General features: G+C 41.4%; 1 protein-coding gene across 3 annotated transcripts in view; it reads right to left on the bottom strand.

Annotated features, from left to right (window-relative positions):
• MCTP2 (multiple C2 and transmembrane domain containing 2) overlaps positions 1 to 20,453 on the bottom strand; it is a 160,775-nt gene that overhangs the window by 37,408 nt on the left and 102,914 nt on the right. For all 3 annotated transcript variants that reach the window (XM_036277870.1, XM_036277872.1, XM_036277873.1), the window contains 3 exons: positions 16,236 to 16,337; positions 15,549 to 15,623; positions 13,337 to 13,456 (listed from right to left, as the gene is read on the bottom strand). In XM_036277870.1, coding sequence (XP_036133763.1) covers positions 13,337 to 13,456; positions 15,549 to 15,623; positions 16,236 to 16,337 — 297 coding nt within the window. The remainder of the gene's footprint in view (positions 1 to 13,336; positions 13,457 to 15,548; positions 15,624 to 16,235; positions 16,338 to 20,453) is intronic.

The raw sequence follows: 20,453 nt of genomic DNA, 5'->3' as shown, positions 1-20,453 counted from the left end.
ATCTCACAGTGGAAGCTTGGCTTTCACCATTTATTATAAACATTTTCAAGAACTGCTTACCACGATGTATTTTTTTCTAATGGATAAGATTTTGGTCAGCTGCTAACAGAGCAGAGAACTGAATATTCTTTATGTGAAGGCAGCGAAATAGATTTTGCGAGGGTCTGACTTGTTTCTCCTCTTCTCCCTCATGAGTAATTGCAATCGCGATGGAGACAGAACATGACAAGGCTAGGAGGTATCTTTTCCTTTTTTTTTTTTTTTCTTTTCCTCCCTCTTTTATTATAAGAAATTCTGTATCCAACAATATGGTGTACAAGACCTTATTGGTTTTGAACCTCACTAAGACTTAGTGAAATGCTCAGGAGAGAGACGAGACTGAAATAATTTGCTCCATCCCATCCCATTTGTCTGTGGATGACACTCGGTATCTAAAGCCTAAAGCATTTAAACTGAAATAATTACCTTTTCTTAGTTCCCCCTTGCAAATGTGCTCTGCAAAGGTTTTTAAAATGAGACTACATGAGAAGAGAGGAGTTGGAAATGAGCTTTATGTGTAAGCAGATCGCTTCAGGATTAGCATCAGCAGACCCCGAACTTCAGAAAAAATTGCCAGCGAAAATATGGGTTCACAAAAAGCAATTTAAGAACTTTTGAACTTTAACCAGCAGGAGAGAACAATCTGCCAAATGCTTTAACTTTGCTTTGACAACCTCTAATGTCCAAAATAAAGTAACAAAAATAATTGAATAGAATGTGATCATACCCATTATGCGATTTCTAACGTTTTTTAAAAGAAATTATGTAGGCTGTGTTTTTATCTCTGGGTAAAATAGCTTTCAAGAAATGTGTGGTCCTGCTCAGATTAAAACTAACCTTCAGCAATTAGCCATGGAAAGAAATGTCCCCTGGAAGCAACTGGATTTCATACTCCAATTTGAGGATGTGTCTATGTACACGCGCACACGCATACACACATGTGCACACACGTGCATGTGTGCACACACATGCATACATACACGCACATGTGTACACATGCATGCACACACATGCACACTCACACACAGCACTATGCCAAAGCAACTTAATATTCAATAGTAAAAAATTTTATAAACCTCACCAATGGCATAGGCATCTAATTTTGCTATAGGCTAATTGAAAATAAAAGGAAAAAACAGGTTTAATATGATAATTTGCCAGAAAAGCTGTACCACCTCAGCAATCACCTGGATCTTATCCCTTGTGCATAAAGAGGAACACACCAGAGAATAGCTGAGAAAATTATTATAAAAACAGAGGATACTACACAACATGAAAATTGTATTTATTTTTCACTAATGTAACGATTTCTGCACGTCAATGATTGTACCAAATTAAAAATAAATTGCTGAACTTAAAATCCCCAAGAAGCAGTCCACAGAAATTTACCTTAGGGATTTTCATCATTTATGAGTTTCTATCGCCACCTGCAGGACTATCTTTACGTGAGCAATGGTCAGGCTGTTTTTTGGTGTTTTTTTTTTTTCTTTTTCCTTCCCTTTCTTCCCTTCTTCCTCTTGTTGTGTATGTGTGCGTGCGCACGCGCTAAATTTCCAGCAAACCATTTATTTTTCTTTTGAAAATATGTTCACTACTAAAAGTTTAAAAATCAATACTAAAATGCAAAATTAAACTTACTGAAAGAAGTGGAGTTGGTAGACTGAGGCCCAAGCAGCTAATTTTAAACAGCTAAACACACATTACGTTTGTCCACTTAGCCAAGTAACATTCTGAGGAGAGAATTCACCTAGAGAATATTCCTTACCAAAAAAACAAAAAAAAATGTGAGGACATCAGTGGTTTCCAAGAAAAACAGCCTTGGCTATGGCATAGCTGAGGAAAAAGCTTATGATTGCATGTACGTGGCTTATGCCAGAGCAGAAAAAAATGTTGATATCAGAAAATGCATACTTAGTATGCTGTTGCTCTTTATTTATTTATTGTTTTAAAAATATGTTTTTATTGATTTTTTTTTTTTTAGAGAGAGGAAGAGAGAGAGAAAGATAGAAACATCAATATGAGAGAGAAACATCAATATGAGAGAGAAACATCGATCGGCAGCCTCCTGCCTCCTGCACGCCCCCTACTGGGGTTCGAGCCCACAACCCCGGCATGTGCCCTGACTGGGAATCGAACCAGGCCCTCTCGGTCCATGGGATGATGCTCAGTCCACTGAGCCATGCCGGCCAGCATGCCGCTGCACTTTAAACAACAAACAAATGTAAGACAGTATTTCACAACAGGTGTCACAGAAACTCAGATTTTCGGCAGCAGCATCGTGGTCATGTGGTCATCTTCCCACCATCTGGGTGTCACCAGGAAGTCCTAGTGGGAAGTCCCACCTGCTGGAAGAGATGGCGAGGTATCTGTCCAAGAACACCCATCTTGATTCCTCCGGGGCTTCCCACCCCTCTAAGAGTAGCAATTCGACAGACTCATCACATATTTTCCAAATGTAAGACTTAACTGAATTTTTTTTTAAATTTTAATAACAAAATGCATGGATACTGTGTAGAAGCAGCCAATACGCGTGAAGCCATGACTTCAGTAATGACCACAAGTCCCGCACGAAGGGGTGGTGTCGGGGCTGAGAACCCTCGGCTCCCACAAGCCACGGGGTCCTGGGAAATCACTTTTCCAAAGCCTCAGTGTCTCCCCTTGTGGATAAACATGAAAGACCCTTTGATTTAACATCCTTAGAGCTCCACTCATGTCCAGACTTAAAAGAGTAGTCACGGAGGTCTGGTTTTAACACTAATTCAACAAAGAAGAGTATCTTTCTTTTTTTTTCCTCGACAAAATTAAGCATCTCTGGGAATGAGTTGAAACCAAAATTCTCAAAAGCTTGGACAGAAACAGAAAAGTCATCTTAAAGGGCCAGAAAACTATGAATTGGGGTTTGAAAAAACTCCTAGTGAAAATGAACGTCAGAAAACACTACAGAGAAACATGGCCTAGATGGTGATGTCTTGAATCAGATTTTGATTTGTCTCTGTATCTTTTTATTTGTTTAAGTGAAAGCTAAGAATATCAGGTCAATGAAAACACCCCCTCCCCCCAATTAGTTCTATTATTTAAAAAGCCAATGACACAACTCCAGGATGAGGGGAGAAAGAGAAACTCACACCTTCCTAAGTCATACATCAAATGGCAAAGGACAATCCCTCATAGTTAACCCTAACAAGACCACAAGGAAGACTGCTCTCCATAAACATCAGATCAGGAGCTAGAATAATTACCAGGCTTTGGGTACCTGTCACCTGTGGTGGGTCCAATTACAGGCTGCCCCTAAGCGCACGCCTACTTTGCAGAGCGACAAAAGGGCCATCAGCTTGCCAAGCCCAGTCAAACAAGGACAGTGCACGCCACCTGATGGGGAGCCCCAAAGATCAGCCAGATAGACTAATAAAATACAGCTCAGAAACAAACGGCAAAGCTCGGACCACGAAAAGGGGCTGTATCCAATTAGCCAGAAATATAAGTGCTGAGCACGGTTCTTCAACATGTCAAAACTGAAGCAGGAAATTGGTGATAACTGTTGTCACACATGCCAGCTCTCTCTCTCTCTCTTTTTCCTTCCTTCCCTCCCTCCCTCTTTCCATCCCGCCATCTCTTTTCTTTCTAATATGCCTTTAAGGTTTTGCATCATACAAAATGTTTGCTCATCCAGGAGTCAAATATGGAAACAGATGGAAAGGGGAGGAAAAGCCCTCAGTTCTGTAAAAATCAAAAAATTGCATCTCCCCAGAGTCAGGGTTAGAGATTTGCGAGGGCCCTGCCTCCGCCCCCAGGTCTCCTACTGCTGGCTGCCTTTTGGCTCTTTTGCTAATTAACACCTGCCCCCGGGTGGGCGGAATCAAGAAAAAGCTAGAAAATGCACCTCGACCAGGATTATGATGAAGTTGTTAGTGGTCTATGGGCTGTCAGGGTCGGCCGGGGGAGGGGTTAGAATAAAAAGCAAGCCGGGCCTGGTAACAGATGGTTTGACTAGTTTCGGCACTTTTCCAGTAAGCACGGATTAGATGCCTGCTGTGTACCCAACCGTCATAAGGAGCTCCATGTCCTACAACAACCCTTCAATCATATGGTTAGGTTGCACTAAATAATGTTTTAGTATACGACATTAAATCGAAATGTGACATTCACTGAAATAACCTCTTCAATTTACATTTTTTTCCAATTACAGTTGACATACACTATTAGATTCATTTCAGGTATGCAACATAGTGCTTAGACATTTGTATACCATACGAAGCGATTGCTCAGTAACTCTAGTGCCCACCTGACATTGTACAGTTATTACAATATTATGGACTATATTCCCCATGCTGTACTTTACATCCTGTGACTTTTTATATCTGGCCTATGTTTTGATGTGATGAACTTCATTGATTAGATCAAACACTGGAAATGCTATCAGGGCCTCAAATATAGACTCACATGGTTCTGCATTCAGAGGACCTAGAAATAGTTCATTCTTGCACATTAGTTAGATGGCACATAATACATTTTGCATACAGTTTGCATTTTTACCCTATTCTTTATTTTTTAATTTTTTTCTTTATTGATTTTAGAGAGAGAGGAAGGAAGCGGGAGAGAGAGATAGAAACATCGATGAGAGAGAACATTGATTGGCTGCCTCCTGCACGCCCCCCACTGGGAATTTGGCCCGCAACCTGGGCATGTGCCCTGACTGGGAATCGAACTGGCGACCTCTTGGTGCATGGGCTGATGCTCAACCACTGAGCCACACTGGTCGGGCTACCCTATTCTTGAACAGGTTGTTGGCAAGTGCTCATATAACAACGCTTTGCAATAAAATAGCAACTCAGTGTTGTGTGTGTGTGCATGTGCGCACGCGCACACACACACGCATACTCACTTCAGTGAGCCCGTCCTCAGTTAGATGAGCAACATCATCATCGACCATAGTAACATCAGATCATAAGCCCTACCTGCATTTGTAGCTCATTTCACACTTTTAAAATATTTCTATGCTTATTATCCAATTTGATCTCCAAAGGGATAACTTAACTTTGCGTATGGTCTGCTTTAATAATGAGAAGGCTGCCTCCCTGGTTTCAAATCTAAGAAGACAGTGGAGGGACGCTGGACGAAAGACAGTAGGAGGGGTAGCAAAGGGGGCGGGAAGGGGTGCCGGGGAGACAGGGAAAGGGGTAAGATTGATGAGTGATCGGTATGCAAATCTCATCCTTGAATCTCAGTACCTCACATGTTTGGGACACAGGACAGACAATGGCTGTGGAAAGGGAGAGAGGGAGGAAGGGGGCTAGTTTGAAGGTGGTCACAGAGGGCCACAGTCTCTGGAGTCTTCCCTTTATGTAAGATCCCAATAGCAGGGTCAAGTTCAAATCCATAGGAGGGCTTCTCTGGACGCTAGAACTAGGCTGGATTCACTGGGATCTGCCCTGGCTCCTGACCACAGCGTGCACAGATGCAAGAAAATGTACAAATACATCCCAACAGAAAGCTTGGGGGGCGGGGCACTAGAATGACAGAGGTCCCCATACAGCACCTGACCTCTAATACAAAAGGGGGAGTTAACCATTCGCTTATTATCCTACAGGGCCATGTGAGGATTGGCAATGTACCCAGGATTTTATTTATTTTATTATTATTATTTTTTTTTTTTTATCCTCACCTGAGGACATTTTTTCATTTTTTGTTCAGATAGAGTGGGAGGGAGAGAGAGGAAGAGAGAGAGAGAGAGAGAGAGAGAGAGAGAGAGAGAGAGAGAGACATCGACGTGAAGGGACACATCAAGTGGCTGCCACCCGCACGACCAACCAGGGCCGGGGACAAACTGCAACCGAGGTACGTGCCCTTAGCGGGAACTGAACCCGGGCCTCTCTGGACCGCAAGCCGACGCTCCAACCGCTGAGCCAAACCGGCCAGGGCTGTACCAGGATTTTAAAAAATAAATAAATAAAGATCTAACCCTTACTAGTCAAAATCGAGACATTCCCAAAGTATCAACTGATTTCAGTCAGCCCGGCCGTGAATCTATCTGGAAATAAAATTCAATTATAAAGTTGAAAACAAAAACATGAAAACATGCTAAAAGAGTTAAGACTGCCCTTTTAAATTTTCAACCGATAATCTTTTAATGCAATTACTGTAATTTTATTAAATGGCATAATTAGTTAATGCCTGAGAAGTTGTCAATAGAAAGTGCAATTATGTTGTAAAAATTATAATCACCATTTGCAATAATGGATTGTTCTTACCAAAAAAAAATGCTGGGGTAAAAAACTTTAACATATTGTGAAAAGTATGTTATGTGGAAAGGAATATTTGGGAAATAATTTTAGATGTTTAAAAAAAAAAAAAAATAATGGACTGTCAAATATTTTAAGCATTTAATGTATTTATACATTTTGCATATAAGTAAGTGTGTGTGTGTGTGTGTGTGTGTGTGCGTGTGAATGCACTCAAGTTGTCTAAAAATATCTTATCTGGGCAAAATAATTATCATAACTTTATGGAAACACTGCTCATCTTTCGGAACACCTACCAAACAGGTTGTGAGGTCTGCTTTGCACATGTGACTGACTTACCGTGGGTCTAGAAACAGCCACTGAAAGTTCAAAGGCAGGTACATCTAGTTGTGAATAAACTGGTGACAGAACTTAAAGGAAAAAAATAAATCTTGTAGACAGAGCTAACGCACAAATATCTAAAGCATAAAAGAAAGCCAAGCAGTGTGGCTCAGTGGATTGAGCGTCATCCCATGGACCGGGAGGTCCTGGTTCAATTCCCGGTCAGGGCACATGCCTGGGTTTTGGGCTGGATCCCCAGCAGGGGTCGTGCGGGAGGCAGCCAATAGATGTTTCTCTCTCCCATCGATGTTTCTATCTCTCTCTCCCTCTCTAAAAAAATCAATAAAAACATTTTTAAAAAACAACAACATTTGACCAGCACTATATCAACAGCCCATCTGAAAACCAATTTTCACTGTAGTTGTCATTTGTACCAAAGTAAATTCAATCTGCAAGTTCTTTGGGCCATAGAAAGGTTCATAGAACCAATCCTCAAGATCTCATAAAATTCTTCCTAAACTGTGCTCACAAAATGTTCAACAGAGAAATGTTGTGTTTCCCAAATGCCCTCTGCTTTTTAGTGTGTGTGTGTGTGTGTGTGTTTGTGTGCACGTGTGCACGCATGCGTGTTGGAAGGGTCAGTTCTGTTACCACTGCTGTTGCTTTTAAGTTTAATACAAAATCATTTCTCAGAATTCTGGGATCTCTAAACATGAAGAATTCTATATATGCTAAATAGGGGATATCACTAAGAAAGTAGAGAATGGTGTTTTTAACCTTATTGGGGTAGGGGAGGTTGATTGATGCTTTAAATTATGTATCATATTGCAGGCCCTGTCAACTCTGAAAAATAAATTCTTCATTTTCTACACTCAAAAAACTCAGGAAAAAAGTCACAGATGTGAAAATCATAGCTTTATGAAGATGCCCATTGATATATGGTAGATTTAGATTACTTTGAACATCAAACGTCCAAGAAAAAGTTTAATAAAATAAGGAATCCATCAATGCCCTACGGACTTCCCCGGCTTGATGCAATAGGTGTGTGTCTGAGAGATTGGTAGACAAAGCAAAGTACATAAATGTAATCCGTTCTTACAGCATTAGGAGACCTTTGCTATTTAAAATAATCTTCTGATGATGCCATCTGTCAAGTAAAAGCTTTACTGTCATATAACAAAAATTAATGCATTTATGCCATAATATAACTTTGGGTCTTTTTATAGATAATATTGGGGTCTGTGAAATATAAGTACCCAATAAAACAAAAAACAAAACAACAACAAAAAACAAATCTGTAGATATGACTGGGTCTACAATACCAATGTCACAATGTAAAATTATCTTCTGAGACAAATTCAATTCATCTTAACTATTATCAACTAATGTATTTGAACTGAAACATGGGGATATACAATAAAGCACCCCACACACACAAGAAACATGGGACCATCTCTCTGATCACTACTGTTTTAAGACATTTTGAAGGAATGTATTAATGGAGATAGTCACTCTTCTCGACTCCAATTCCTTATTTCGAACAACACTGAATTTTTTAAGAGAAACTAAAAGTGACTCTTCACTTGGTTGTTTTTAGCCTTTACTCTCCCCTTAAAAACCCTTCCACATTGTCTAAGAGTTTCTCCCACAAGTGGGAGAAAAATAACTCAGATTCTAACTTGCGGCTCAGCCTAGCACCAGACACTGAAGTTTCCCAGACCATCGGCTGGATTCCGTGGATTCTGTGGATGTCTTACGTGGGTGGTTCCCAGGGTCTAGGCTGTTGCCCAGAGATACACATCTCCACCTTTCACCTCTTTAATTTTGGCTCCATCTCTTGTGAATATAATGACTAGGAAGGAAAATAATTCCCACTCATATGATGAGGGTTTCTTTCCCCCAAATAATCTTGGGGACAGGTTTAACTCCCACTCATAAGATCTAAATACATATCAGAAATGATCAATATGGTTGTCCCGAGAGTCGTTAGCACCCAGTTAAATACAAGGATCACAACCGTTGCATCCAGAGAGTGGTTAAAAGAGATGGACTCAAAAGCCTGATGGTCTGGGTTCGAATCTCAGCTTTGCCTCTCAAAAACATCTGGGCTCTGATACTTTATTTAACCTCTGTGGACTCGTTTTTCCTATCTGTAGAAGGAAGGTAATAATTGGCACCTATATCAGCAAGTCGCTGGGAGAAGTGAGTGAGTTAGCACTTGCATCAGGTTTAGGACTGTGGTGGGCACGCAGTAAGCACGGAGACAATATGATCTGTAAAATATCCCTCAAGTCCCAAGTCTGTGTCCGGTAATAACCATGTGCATGTATGTTTACAAACCCATTCATAGGGAAACACACAGATGTGCTTCTTCTAGGCATGACATTTAGTTACCTTTGCCTTTCTCAACACATATCAATTTGTCTTTCAATTGGGAAAATTGAGAAGGTAACTTTTTTTTTAGCATATATATTTAATTGATAACAAATGAGTAAAGCTCAGAAAATGAAACACAATGAAATATCTAGAACACTTAGAGGAAGGAGAAAGACCTAAAAACATGCACGAGCAAGATTCCCCATCATTCTCACAAACACTGAGCTGTAAGGGAATAAAGAAGCGTGATATGAAATGCTGCAACCACTCCAAGAAAGCCCACATTTAATTTATTATAATAACAATGGACTCAACAGCAACACCCACACTGTAGGAACCAGGGCATTAAAGAGAACTTGCTTCTCTTCGTATTGGGAATACAGGCCCCCATGTACATGCAGAAGGAATTAATCCCATGGTAGGGGAGGTTTAGGCTTGGACCATGTAACAAGATAAAAATGATTTCATGTTGGTCCATGCACTTCCTTTAGTTTTCTTGGTTGATTTTAGAGAGAGAGGAAGGGGAAGAGAGAGAGAGAGACAAAAACATCGATGAGAGAGAACATCAATTGGCCGCCTCCTGCACGCCCCCCACTGGGGATCGGGCCCACAACCTGGGCATGTGCCCTGACCAGGAATCGAACTGGTGACCTCTTGGCACATGGGTCGATGCTCAACCACTGAGCCACACCGGCTGGGCGGTCCATGTACTTCTGATTGGTCACCATATGGACTAGGTCTTAATAGGCTGCTTTTATTTAACTCCTGTTTTTTCAAGATATGATATATTCATACACACATCCAAAGGAATCCTTAGAAAATGTGTGGTTTCTTTTATAAGGACTTGAAATTAAACATGATCCTATGACATTCTTGCTTTGTATCATCCGAAAACAGAGACATTAACATGATATTAATAGGCTGTTTCATGTTATCCGACAAAACAGCCCCAAGAACAAAAGCCCTACCTTTCTGCCCTCGGCGTGTGGAGTTAGTGTGACCTCCAGTATCCAGAGGAGATGGAAAAGCTCCCCTGTGAATCGCTTCAGCCCAAATGGCTCTTTTCACACCTGTGCAGTGAACCCTTGTGCGTCAGACCCGGATTTCTAATACAGAAAGGTCTCCGAATGCAGTCACATTGTTTAATGAACCCTCAAGGCTTAAGACCTTGCAAGCTTCAGATCATCACGCAATTGTCCCGCCCCTGTGATGCCACAGCAAGTGGGTGAAGCCTGACAGAAGGATCACATTGATACTGTGATCAGCCTTATCCTCGGTGATCACAGGAGGTCATCAGGGAGCACCCCAGTGACAAACGCGGTCCTCCCCAGGTGGAGCAGGGAAGGGAAGAAGCCTGTCAGTCACAACCTCCCTTCCCCTCTCTGGCCCAAGTCACCTGCGAAGCCAACACTTTGCAGAAAGACAACGCTTCATGGAGTCAGGGACACCCCAGCCAGTGATGGTTCCCAGGCAGGGAATAAAGCATCAGTATTCTATAGACAGCTAACTGACGTAAGTCTGTGGGCAAGATCCATGAAAGCAAATGTTAAGGAGGAGGAGGAAGAAATGAAGGCTTGGCTACCCATGATCTTATTTAAAAATACATAATACAACAAGGAAGATTAAAATATACTTTCCTGATTTTACCCTAAAAATGCCTTTTCTTATATGCTCTTTCTTGCTTTAAGAGCAGAAATAGTTCTGGAATGACCGGTCAGGACGGTAGGAACAGAAACATCCTCTGACACAGTCACACCCCATCAGCTTAGGAGGGAAGCACCCCTCCGAGGCTGTGTTATCTCTGAGACCCACCATGGGTGGTCAGCGTGAGCGTGAGATAGAGAGTTACAAATAAAAACTGAAAAGCAAATATGTGTAAGTGAGCTCTCCTCATTCTAGTACCTGCAGGACAACCCAGAGAGAGTGTTCACGTATATGTTTCATTCCTAATTGACTCTGCCTTTTTTTCAATGATGTCCAAAGGAAAATGTCCCCCATACAGTGGGGCCTCCCACAGACTCATGAGCCCAGGTATCCTTGCAAGTGACACTCTGGAGAACCATCGAGAAGACCACCCCCTACACCTGCTGTTCTGTGGGCCTCAGAGGTTTGAGGGGGGCAAGGTGGCAGCCTGCGTCTGCAGGGAACAGCCTGGCAGAGGGAACAGAAGTGGCCCCCTGCCAAAGCGCCCTTCCCAGGCAGAGGTCCCCATAGAAGACAACCTGTTTCTCTTCATTTCTTATCATCTTTCCTCAGATCAGGCGGGCAGCCCATTAATCATTTCTGTCATTCTCTTCATGACCCAGGGCAACAGATCTGTTTTTCTAAACATCACAGTGCCGAAAACTACGCCCAAGAAAGAGACCACTCCTCCTCGCGGAGGCTGGCTGGGTGCTGACTGGAGGAAGACACTGATGATGGTGACGTTCCTCTTGTGTCCAAAGTCACACAGATCAGTCCATGGAAAGCCTTTTTTTTTTAAGATTTTTTCTTTATTGATTTTAGAGAGAGAGGAAGGGAGAGGGAGAGAGAGATAGAAACATCGATGAGAGAGAACATTGATTGGCCACCTCCTGCATGCCCCCCACTAGGGATGGGGCCCACAGCCTGGGCATGTGCCCTGACCAGGAATCGAACCTGCGACCTCTTGGTACATGGGTCAGTGCTCAACCACTGAGCCACACCGGCCAGGCTCCATGGAAAGCTTTTTAAGATAATTCAGGTAGGAAGAGGAGGTAGAAAGGCTGAAGGGAAACCAAACAGACAAAGCCCCCAGCCAAGGAGAACTTGAGAAAGGAGAATGGATAAGTGAACGCCAAAGCAAAGATAGATACGGACCAATCAAATCCTCATTAAGGTTCTTATTAAGGCCAATTGGTTTGCCAACTTCAGACCCAAGAAAAAGTGTGTTAGAGGTCAAGGCCATCATAAGCCCTTTACATCCTGAAGCAATAAACACTGTAATTGACCAGACCAAGCAAAATGCTCTCCAGTGACAAAGGCAAAGCCAATGGTGGGAACCATAAAGGCTGGAGTGACCTTGAACCCACTGACATCTTGGGCTAACATTTTGTTGTTGCTAATCCTCACCTGAGGATATTTTTCCATTGATTTTTAGATAGAGTGGGAGAGAGGGAGGGAGAGAGCGAGAGCGAGAGCGAGATACATCGATGTAAGAGAGACACATCGACTGGCTGCCTCCCACACGTGCCCAGACAAGGACCAGGGATCGAACTTGCAACCCAGGTAAGTGCCCTTGACTGGAATCAAACCTGCAATGCTTGGGTCCATGGGCTGACGCTCTAACCACTGAACCAAACCAGCCAGGGCTCGGGGTATTGTTTTTAAATGAGGGAATGTCTTTGGGTGGAAGAGAGCATTGATATAGAAAACAGGAGACAGAAGGACCATGATCTGACTAATCCAGGATCACAACTCAGATCACTCACACGTCATATCAGGCCCTGTTGTGATCTTTGCTTAGGACAGAAATCAATGGCATAATTCAAAATGTACAAGATTAGCAGATGAGAGACTTGGTTTCTCCACCCATGTCTGGCCCTACCAATCTAATCAAGGACAAATCCCTTTGCAAATGAAGGAGAATTGCCCAGGGATGTAAAATGAGGGTACGGTGCCAACTTTCAAGTCCTTCCAAGTTTCTTAGACTCTTGGTGGTTGACTTGGGTGGTTTTAAGATCTCCTGCATCTTGGTGATTTTATTACACTGATAAGGATGGGTCAATGTGATCCATGAGAAGTGCATTCCACATATATTAGTGGTTCCCCTTTGTGAGGTTCCATCAACCTGAAACATGTAGTCATCAGTTATCTCTCAAGTGATGTGTTAACGAATAAATTTTTTTTTGTTTATGTCAACGTTGGTGAATGGTTAACTTAAAGCAAAAATCAGAGCTATTTTTGTCTCGATTTAGTCGTAATTTTTCAACAACCATTTTTTAAGACACACCGGCATTCACTGGAACAGGAGAGAAATATACCCAACGCAGAGACTACACAAACACGGTAAGAACACCACCACCAAAACATTCGAGGCTATACAGATCCTCGGATCTCTCAAACTTACCAGGAGGTAGCATATGAGTAAGGTTTGGGTAAGTTACGGGATCTCCAAGGGCAAGCCTGACCTACGCACTGTCTTAGAGAGACATCCTCTGCCTAATGACCTGTACCAGAACGTATTTCAGAGAGGTGAGCGGACACCATTTCTGTTGAAATGGTGTGCATTTCAGCTGGGTTGACCATACAGCCTTCTGCTTTCCGTCAGTAAAACACAGCCCGTCTGCCTTTGAACTTGGGACTCGGAAGCGGATGATTTGAGCGTGAAGAAGGGAGCTTACCACAAAGGCGACCGTACTTCTCAGTGTAGAGTCCCACTGGAAGCAGCTTTTAAGGAACTGTATTGTGTTCCATATTGCCATGGTGATTCTTTTCACGCGGTCTACATCTCTTGATAAGATCTGATAAAAAAAAAAAAAAAAGAAAGAAAGAAATGGAAAACAGAGGACTCGGCTTGGATGCTCCAAATATTCTCTTTAGATCGGGCAGCTTGGTCATTTACGTTGTATTCTGTATTGCTGCCAATTAAAGAAATAGAGAGGAAAATTCCCATACGTCTAAATCATTTTAAAAATACGGTCATCCGTAGAGGAGAAGAAAATCCAATGCATTTTATAGATAGCACCTTTGATGGAGAATAACCGCTGTCAGTCATGTTCATCACAAAATGAGCTGGCAAATGCGACAGAAGCCAGGCATTCGGGGGTGTGTGTGTGTGTATGTGTGACAAAGACAGAGAGAGAGAGAGAGAGAGAGAGAGAGAGAGAGAGAATATGAATGGGGGCACAAGTGTCTACCTTGTTTAGTTTAGAAAGAAATGGGTAATTACAGTAGAAATGTGCAGGTATTCTAACTAATTGAGTCCAGAGAAGTCTACAGGAAAGTGTAGTTAGCTAAGTGACCTTGGGCCAGTGTCTTAACCTCTGCCTTATACACTGGAGTTGATATTAGTACTAACCTTGGAGTTTGTGGCGAGAATTAAAGCGCTTGGAATCGTGTCAGGTACTAAGTGCTTTTAAGTGTTTGCATCAAAGCACAAGTTTCAATTTTATGAAAATCAGGGGAGCCTAGGAGTGAGCGACACCTAGTGGTGAGAGGCAGTAGGACCTTAACATACCCCAGGATCCCAGCCGCAAACCCCCTGGTGCTCTCTGACCCCCACCGCACCCCACGTGGTGGTCTGTGTTCGGCCGGCCGAGGAAATAGCTTTTCTCCCAGTTGTACGCAGATTCATTTCCATTTGTTTGCAAGGCAGCCGCCCCACCTCACACGACTTAGGTTTTAACTTTCAAGTAAACAGAGCAAAAAATAATGGTAATAATAATAAGAGGTCTACTCCGATTACACAGAGTAAATATTACACTCGGTGTTATTGCAGACCAAAGCTAAACATGTGGATGCTCCCCTCAGGAGACGTTTACCGCCTAGCCCAAGAGTGCCCAGAAGTTCATGGGCAACAAAGGCCTGATAAGATGCCTTTATATTTAACTGTTTTATGTCATCCACAGCTGCTCACCCCACAGGAGGTGGAAGTAATAAACACTTTGAAAAGGGGACACTCTGTTCTCTGGTAGACAGCTAAAGCTGAACAATAGGTACACAATGAAATCCTGAATGGTGTCTCCACAGGACAGGGAGGGGTCTGGAAATCAATGTAAAAGTCCTGTTTGGAAAAAAAAAATGTGAGACTTCCCCTACGGGGCTCAGCTCTTCACTTCTGGTTGACATGAGGACGGAATGCAAGGCAACAGGCAGGGAGAGGGAGAAGTCATTCAAAATGAGGCGATGTGCCAACACCCCCCGAATTCAGACAACACAAACACGCCAGGAGAAGTCGTGCAAGTCCGAGGCAAGAGGTCTCTAAAGATCTATTGGGTTAATGTCTTCATGAACTTAAAGGACAGAACACCTCCCTGATCAGTGAGGGACAGACAGACACAGAAATGTCTTCATGAACTTAAAGGACAGAACACCTACGTGAATCGGTGAGGGACAGACACAGAAATGGCTGTGGTTAAGGGACACAGATCTGGACAACGCATACAGAGGCTTGAGGCTAGGAACTGCTGTTTATAGGGTGGTTCATGGCATCATTGGGAGGCTGAGATCTGCTCTTTCGTCCAATAGATAGGGCTTAAGTCGGTCCCTTCTTATGAAGCTGACTGAAGTCCTTGATTTCAGAAAGAAGGGAAGAGAAAGAGAAAGGAGTGGAGAGGTGGAGACTGAAAATGATAAGAGAGAAAGAGACAAGGAGGAGGAGGAGGAGGAGAAAGAGGAGGAGCAGGAGGAGAAGGAGAGGAGGGGGAGGAGGGAGAGAAGGGGGAGGAGGAGGAGAAGGAGAGGAGGGGGAGGAGGAAAAGAAGGAGGAGGAGAAGGAGAAGGAGGAGGAGGAGGAGGGAGAGAGGAAGAGGAGAGACAAGCTAGTCATGACAAACAGGACACTAGGTCCTGGATGCTGAGTGTACCAAGGAGCCGCTTGCTGTGGAGACCCACCTTTTTGGACAGCTTCCTGCTATCTTCGACAAAGCGCTTTTCTCTGGGAGTAAAGGTCCTGAGACTTGCTTTGATCTGGAAAGACATCATTGTTAAAAAGGGAAGCATCTCTGTGCATTTCATGCTTCTCCTTTTCTTCTTAATGACTGGGGAGAACATGAAAACCAATGCCTTCTGACCCTAGGGCCTTTGGCGGGGAGCAGAGTCGTGGTCACCCCTGCGTTCTGCATGTTTCTGGGGATTGCCCTGCATGAACTCCACGGGGCGGGTCACACTGGATGGAGAAGAGTCCAGAATGTTTGCAAATCAATGGAGGTGTTTTTAAACCACTGCGGAGATTGGGTTTATGAAGTTGTCAAACTAAAGTCTCTGAAAAGGAAAACTTCCCTTCACATCATAGTTTCAAACTATGGTTTCACCAATAACAACTTGCATGTGAAAAATCTGCTTCTGGCTTATAAAAACATCTTTTGTACAGATCTTCTCAATGATCCAGAAAAATAGGAGTAATACCAGTTGGAAACCGCAGTGTCCAGCACCGATTGGGTGCCTGAGTTTTTAAACACTGTTCTCTCCACCCCCCTCCACCCTCCCTCCTTCTCTCTCCCTCCCTCTCTCTCCCTCTCTCCCCTTGTCCCCCCCTGTCCACTCTGCAATAATTCTGAATCATGATAGGTATAGACTTACCGGATTATAGATGAGGTCCATCTCCAAGTAAATAACTCCTTTAAAAGCATGTTCTAAATCTTTATTCTTCAACACGTAACAATTCGTTTGTCCATCTCGAATCTGTCATAAGCAATAGATAAAATGCAAACTTTCTCTGGGGTTTAACTAAACAAACTGACAATGCTGAGGATGCAGAATGAGCACACAGATGAAGCCCATATTAGCAAGTATTAAAATCATCTTAAATGAACTTTTAATTCCAGAGTGCCGTTATAACTACGTCTACATGGGCTTTCCTTCAAGAATCTCAGCACTTATACATTTTTATTTATTTTTTAAAAAAAATAATAAATATTCTACAAAATTCCTGGCCAGTATTTCTCATGACGGCCGAGGTCATGGGAAAAGGAAAGTCTTGGAAACTGTCACAAATCAGAAGACTACGGAGATAAGATGACTAAATGTAAATTGTAGTAGGTACCCTGGGTTGGAGCCTGGAACCGAAAAAGGACTTGATTGGAAAAGCTGGTGACATTAAAATAAAGACCAGAGTTTGGTTAACAGTATTGCACAATGTTTGTTTGTTTTGACAAATGTATCATGGCCATAAGCGATGTTACCATTAGGGGAAACTAAATGAGTAAAAACTCTGTATTATCTTTGTAACATTTCTGGAAATTGAAAATCATTTCCAAATAAACAGCTTATTAAAATATCTTAAAGAAATGAATGGAGGAACTGATTTTAATAAAATGATCAGTATTTCACAGTCAAGGAAAAATGCAAATTAAATCAAGGAGGAAGCTAAAATTGAGGTTAAAAAAATCCAAAGACATTCAAATGTACAAATTCCTAAAAAAACCTTCAAAATAAACAAGTCCTTCCTGTAGCCTCTCCCGATGTCCCATCAGTTTCATTGATTAGTCTAAGCTGTGGACTCCAGCATGCAAGGCATTTGAGAAAAACACTTCCTACATCACTTTAGAAACAACTTGCCCCCATTAAGGCCCTTGCTTTTCCGAACTGGTAGCAACGATGTTTCTATCACACACAGTCGTGGTACATGTGTAGATTAAAATTCTGGCTTGTAGGAGGCATACCTGTTAGCGCCAAAATGACACCCGCACAATTGGAGCCGACCAAAAGCTCCATTTGGGATCGTCGTGATCAGAGATTGGAAACAACATAGGAAATTTGAGGCCATGAAATTTGAGCCATATTTTAAATGACTATTGCTGTCACTACAGCATTCAACACAAGTGTTTTTATAAACAGTGGTGGAAAAGAGTTGAATAAGTCACGGGGGGAAACAGAGCTATTCCACTTTACAAGGGAGAGGTCACCTTCCTTCCCAAAGTCACCCCACCTCTCTAGATTGAATAGGTCTTAAACAGAAAGATGGTTTTCCTGGCCAGTGGCTAAAAGGAAGGGGTGCCCCCATAAAGACCTGGTTTCCTTCCTAAACGGTGTCCAAACAGGATTCTGGGCTTCCTCTTTTATCCACAGTCTCACTTAATAAATTGTGGGTGTTAAAGTTGAAAGAAATAAATACAAAAACAGCATGACAACTTGCCAAGCTGACTTTTGTCCAATTTAGCTTTGCTTCGACTTACAGGCATTGTGCTGTTATCTTAAAATTTCCATGATTTCTTGCGGGTTAAGGAAGGTCAACTGAAGAACAAGAGGTATCAGTATAAAAAAATATATTTTATAGTAAAAGACGTTTTGTTGTTTTGTGGGTTTTTTTTTTTTTTTTTTAATTTGGTAGAGGATCATTTCCTCTTTCTCAATGTTCTAGTACTATGTCAGCAGAACACAGAATCCACCTAGGGACATTAACACAGCTATTAAAGACAGAGATTTAATTAAGACTATTCGTGTTTGGTACTTTGATACAATATTATCTTAAAATAAATAATGTACAAGTTTAAGTATTTTTTACAGGTCTGAAAAATAACAGAAAAAAAAATTAAAGTCCCTTTGAACTTTTCACAAATACCACAATACCTCCCCTCGGATGGAAATTGGCATGTATCCTTCCTAAAAATTTATTGAGCATTTATATCCATAAATCTATCCTTGCAAAAAGGATTTTAAATGTTTTGCCTAAGTGTCAAACTATAGTTACTTTGCAACTTCATTTTGTTTTTATCAATATGATTCATTTTGAATCATTTGTATTAGTATAGAGGTCTGCTTCATTTCTTTAAATTGCTATATCATATTCAAAATATAAATAACCCACAATTCATGGAGTTTCCTGTTGACGAACATTTGGTTGATTCCAGACTGTCTACTATAAGGAATATCTTTTGGGAAAAGGTAAAGTATAAGGGAAAGAGAAAATATACTATTTTGTATGTAGAATATGTTTGGTTTAAGAACAGATCGACACATTTAAACATCTAGTATTATAATTAAACACTGTAACCCAAAAGAAAAATTTTCAATATTTTCATTTTCCACAGTCTTTATATAATTGAACTTCCAACACCAGAATACAGGATAAAAAGTTCTGGAACACCCCAACTTCACCAAACTCTTATAGGTGAGCATTATGTAATAGTAAACAAAAGCAAAGCATATGATTTCCTTCTGTCGAGAATTGTTTACTATTTACACTTAGAAATCAGAAGATTATTTCTAGCACTTTCGAATTTTAAAACCTCCATGAAATAGGACAATTAAAGCACTCTTCAGCTACGAAACTGTCACTTCAATTAAGACCTAAGTTAATGTGACATCTGTGCCAGCCAAAGCAAAGGAGAAATGACACAGTTTCAAGTGATGACAAAAGAGTTCTCTATGGAGGGAGCCTTCCTGGGCTGATCTGGGAGGATTTCATTTCACTCAAATATAAGGGTCATTGGATAAAATAACTGATATGTCTGTAACTTCAGAGTCACCAGAAAACTCTCCAAGTTGACTTGTCACATCTTTGCCTATCTGTCTTTTCATAGGTGAAGATCATAGACATTAGGCAATAATTTGGAAGAAGCATCTCTGCAGGACAGTAATCTAGATTTAACCTAACTAGAAATACAACTCCCACAGTTAGGGAAATAGGTATATCCATGCCCTTTTATATTATTTTCAGAAATGACTGATATATCGAAAATATTTTTATTAAAAGCATGCGAACAGTTAATTCCTAATTAGTCAGTGGATGAGAAAGCAGGAAGTCTGTTTCTGCGTAATGACTCAGGACTTTGGAGCCAGGGGACAAATTACAGAGGTTTTAATCTGACCTAAAATCATCTTTAAACTATTCAAACTTGTCTTGAATTTTAAATCTGTTAAAACAAGCTTTAAGTAAATATGAAGAACTTTTTCTTGTTTCTTTTTTCAAGAACTTTTTCAAGGTTGAATAATAAAACTAAATTTTGAATCTAAGAGACACTATACTTATTGTATTAGAAATAATACATATAATAAGTATATAACATAAGGATAATACATATAATAAGCATATAACAGAGGTTGGTGTGTGGAACAGAGAAAAATATAGTTTTCTCACTGAAATTCTTTTTACACAACTATTATTATGGTTTGCTGTGAAGTTCTTTTATATGACAAGTTACCAATTGATTTAATAGTTAATCAGAGTCAATATGAAGGAATAAAACCATCAATTAGTTTAGGGAGGAAAGATAAAAATTTAAGATCAAAATCCAAACTGAAGAGTCCTATTGATTCTCTCAGACATTCATGTGAAAAAAAATGCAGAGCATTTGGGTGTAAACAAGCATTATGCAATCAGATGCTTTTTTTATTTCACACAAAAGGGAAAATAGTTTAATGTGCCCACACCACGATATGGCAGTCGGTCCCAGCTGATGTACTTGCAAAGCGACTCTCCAGTAAAAGGTGACGTGCACAGACATGTGGCTAGGCAAAAGGTAAATAAATACACTTGACTGGGTAGCAATTCACATTCATATTCCCACTTGGAGTCAGGCCTGCTCCCAATGGCATGAGTTACCAACAGCATGAACCATTATAATGCAAAGTCAGCCTCCAGCCTGTAGAGGCAGCACTGAGCTCATCACCCTAGATTCTCTCCACCTAACACCTCACTTCTGTCTTCTGAAGCAATGACATCCTATCCTCTGCCTGAATCCAAAACCCAGCTCTGAACTTCAGAAATAGCAGGAAGCCTTGGTGTACCCAACATTTCTTATCAACTCCTCTCCCTGAGATGCACGCTATCTGTACAAAAATAATGTGCCCTGGCCG

This window comes from Molossus molossus, unplaced genomic scaffold (genome assembly GCF_014108415.1).
Source record: "Molossus molossus isolate mMolMol1 unplaced genomic scaffold, mMolMol1.p scaffold_m16_p_24, whole genome shotgun sequence".
NCBI classification, from domain to species: Eukaryota; Metazoa; Chordata; class Mammalia; order Chiroptera; family Molossidae; genus Molossus; species Molossus molossus.
Note: the sequence above shows the minus strand (reverse complement) of the source record. Positions and strands in the feature narration are given on the sequence as shown.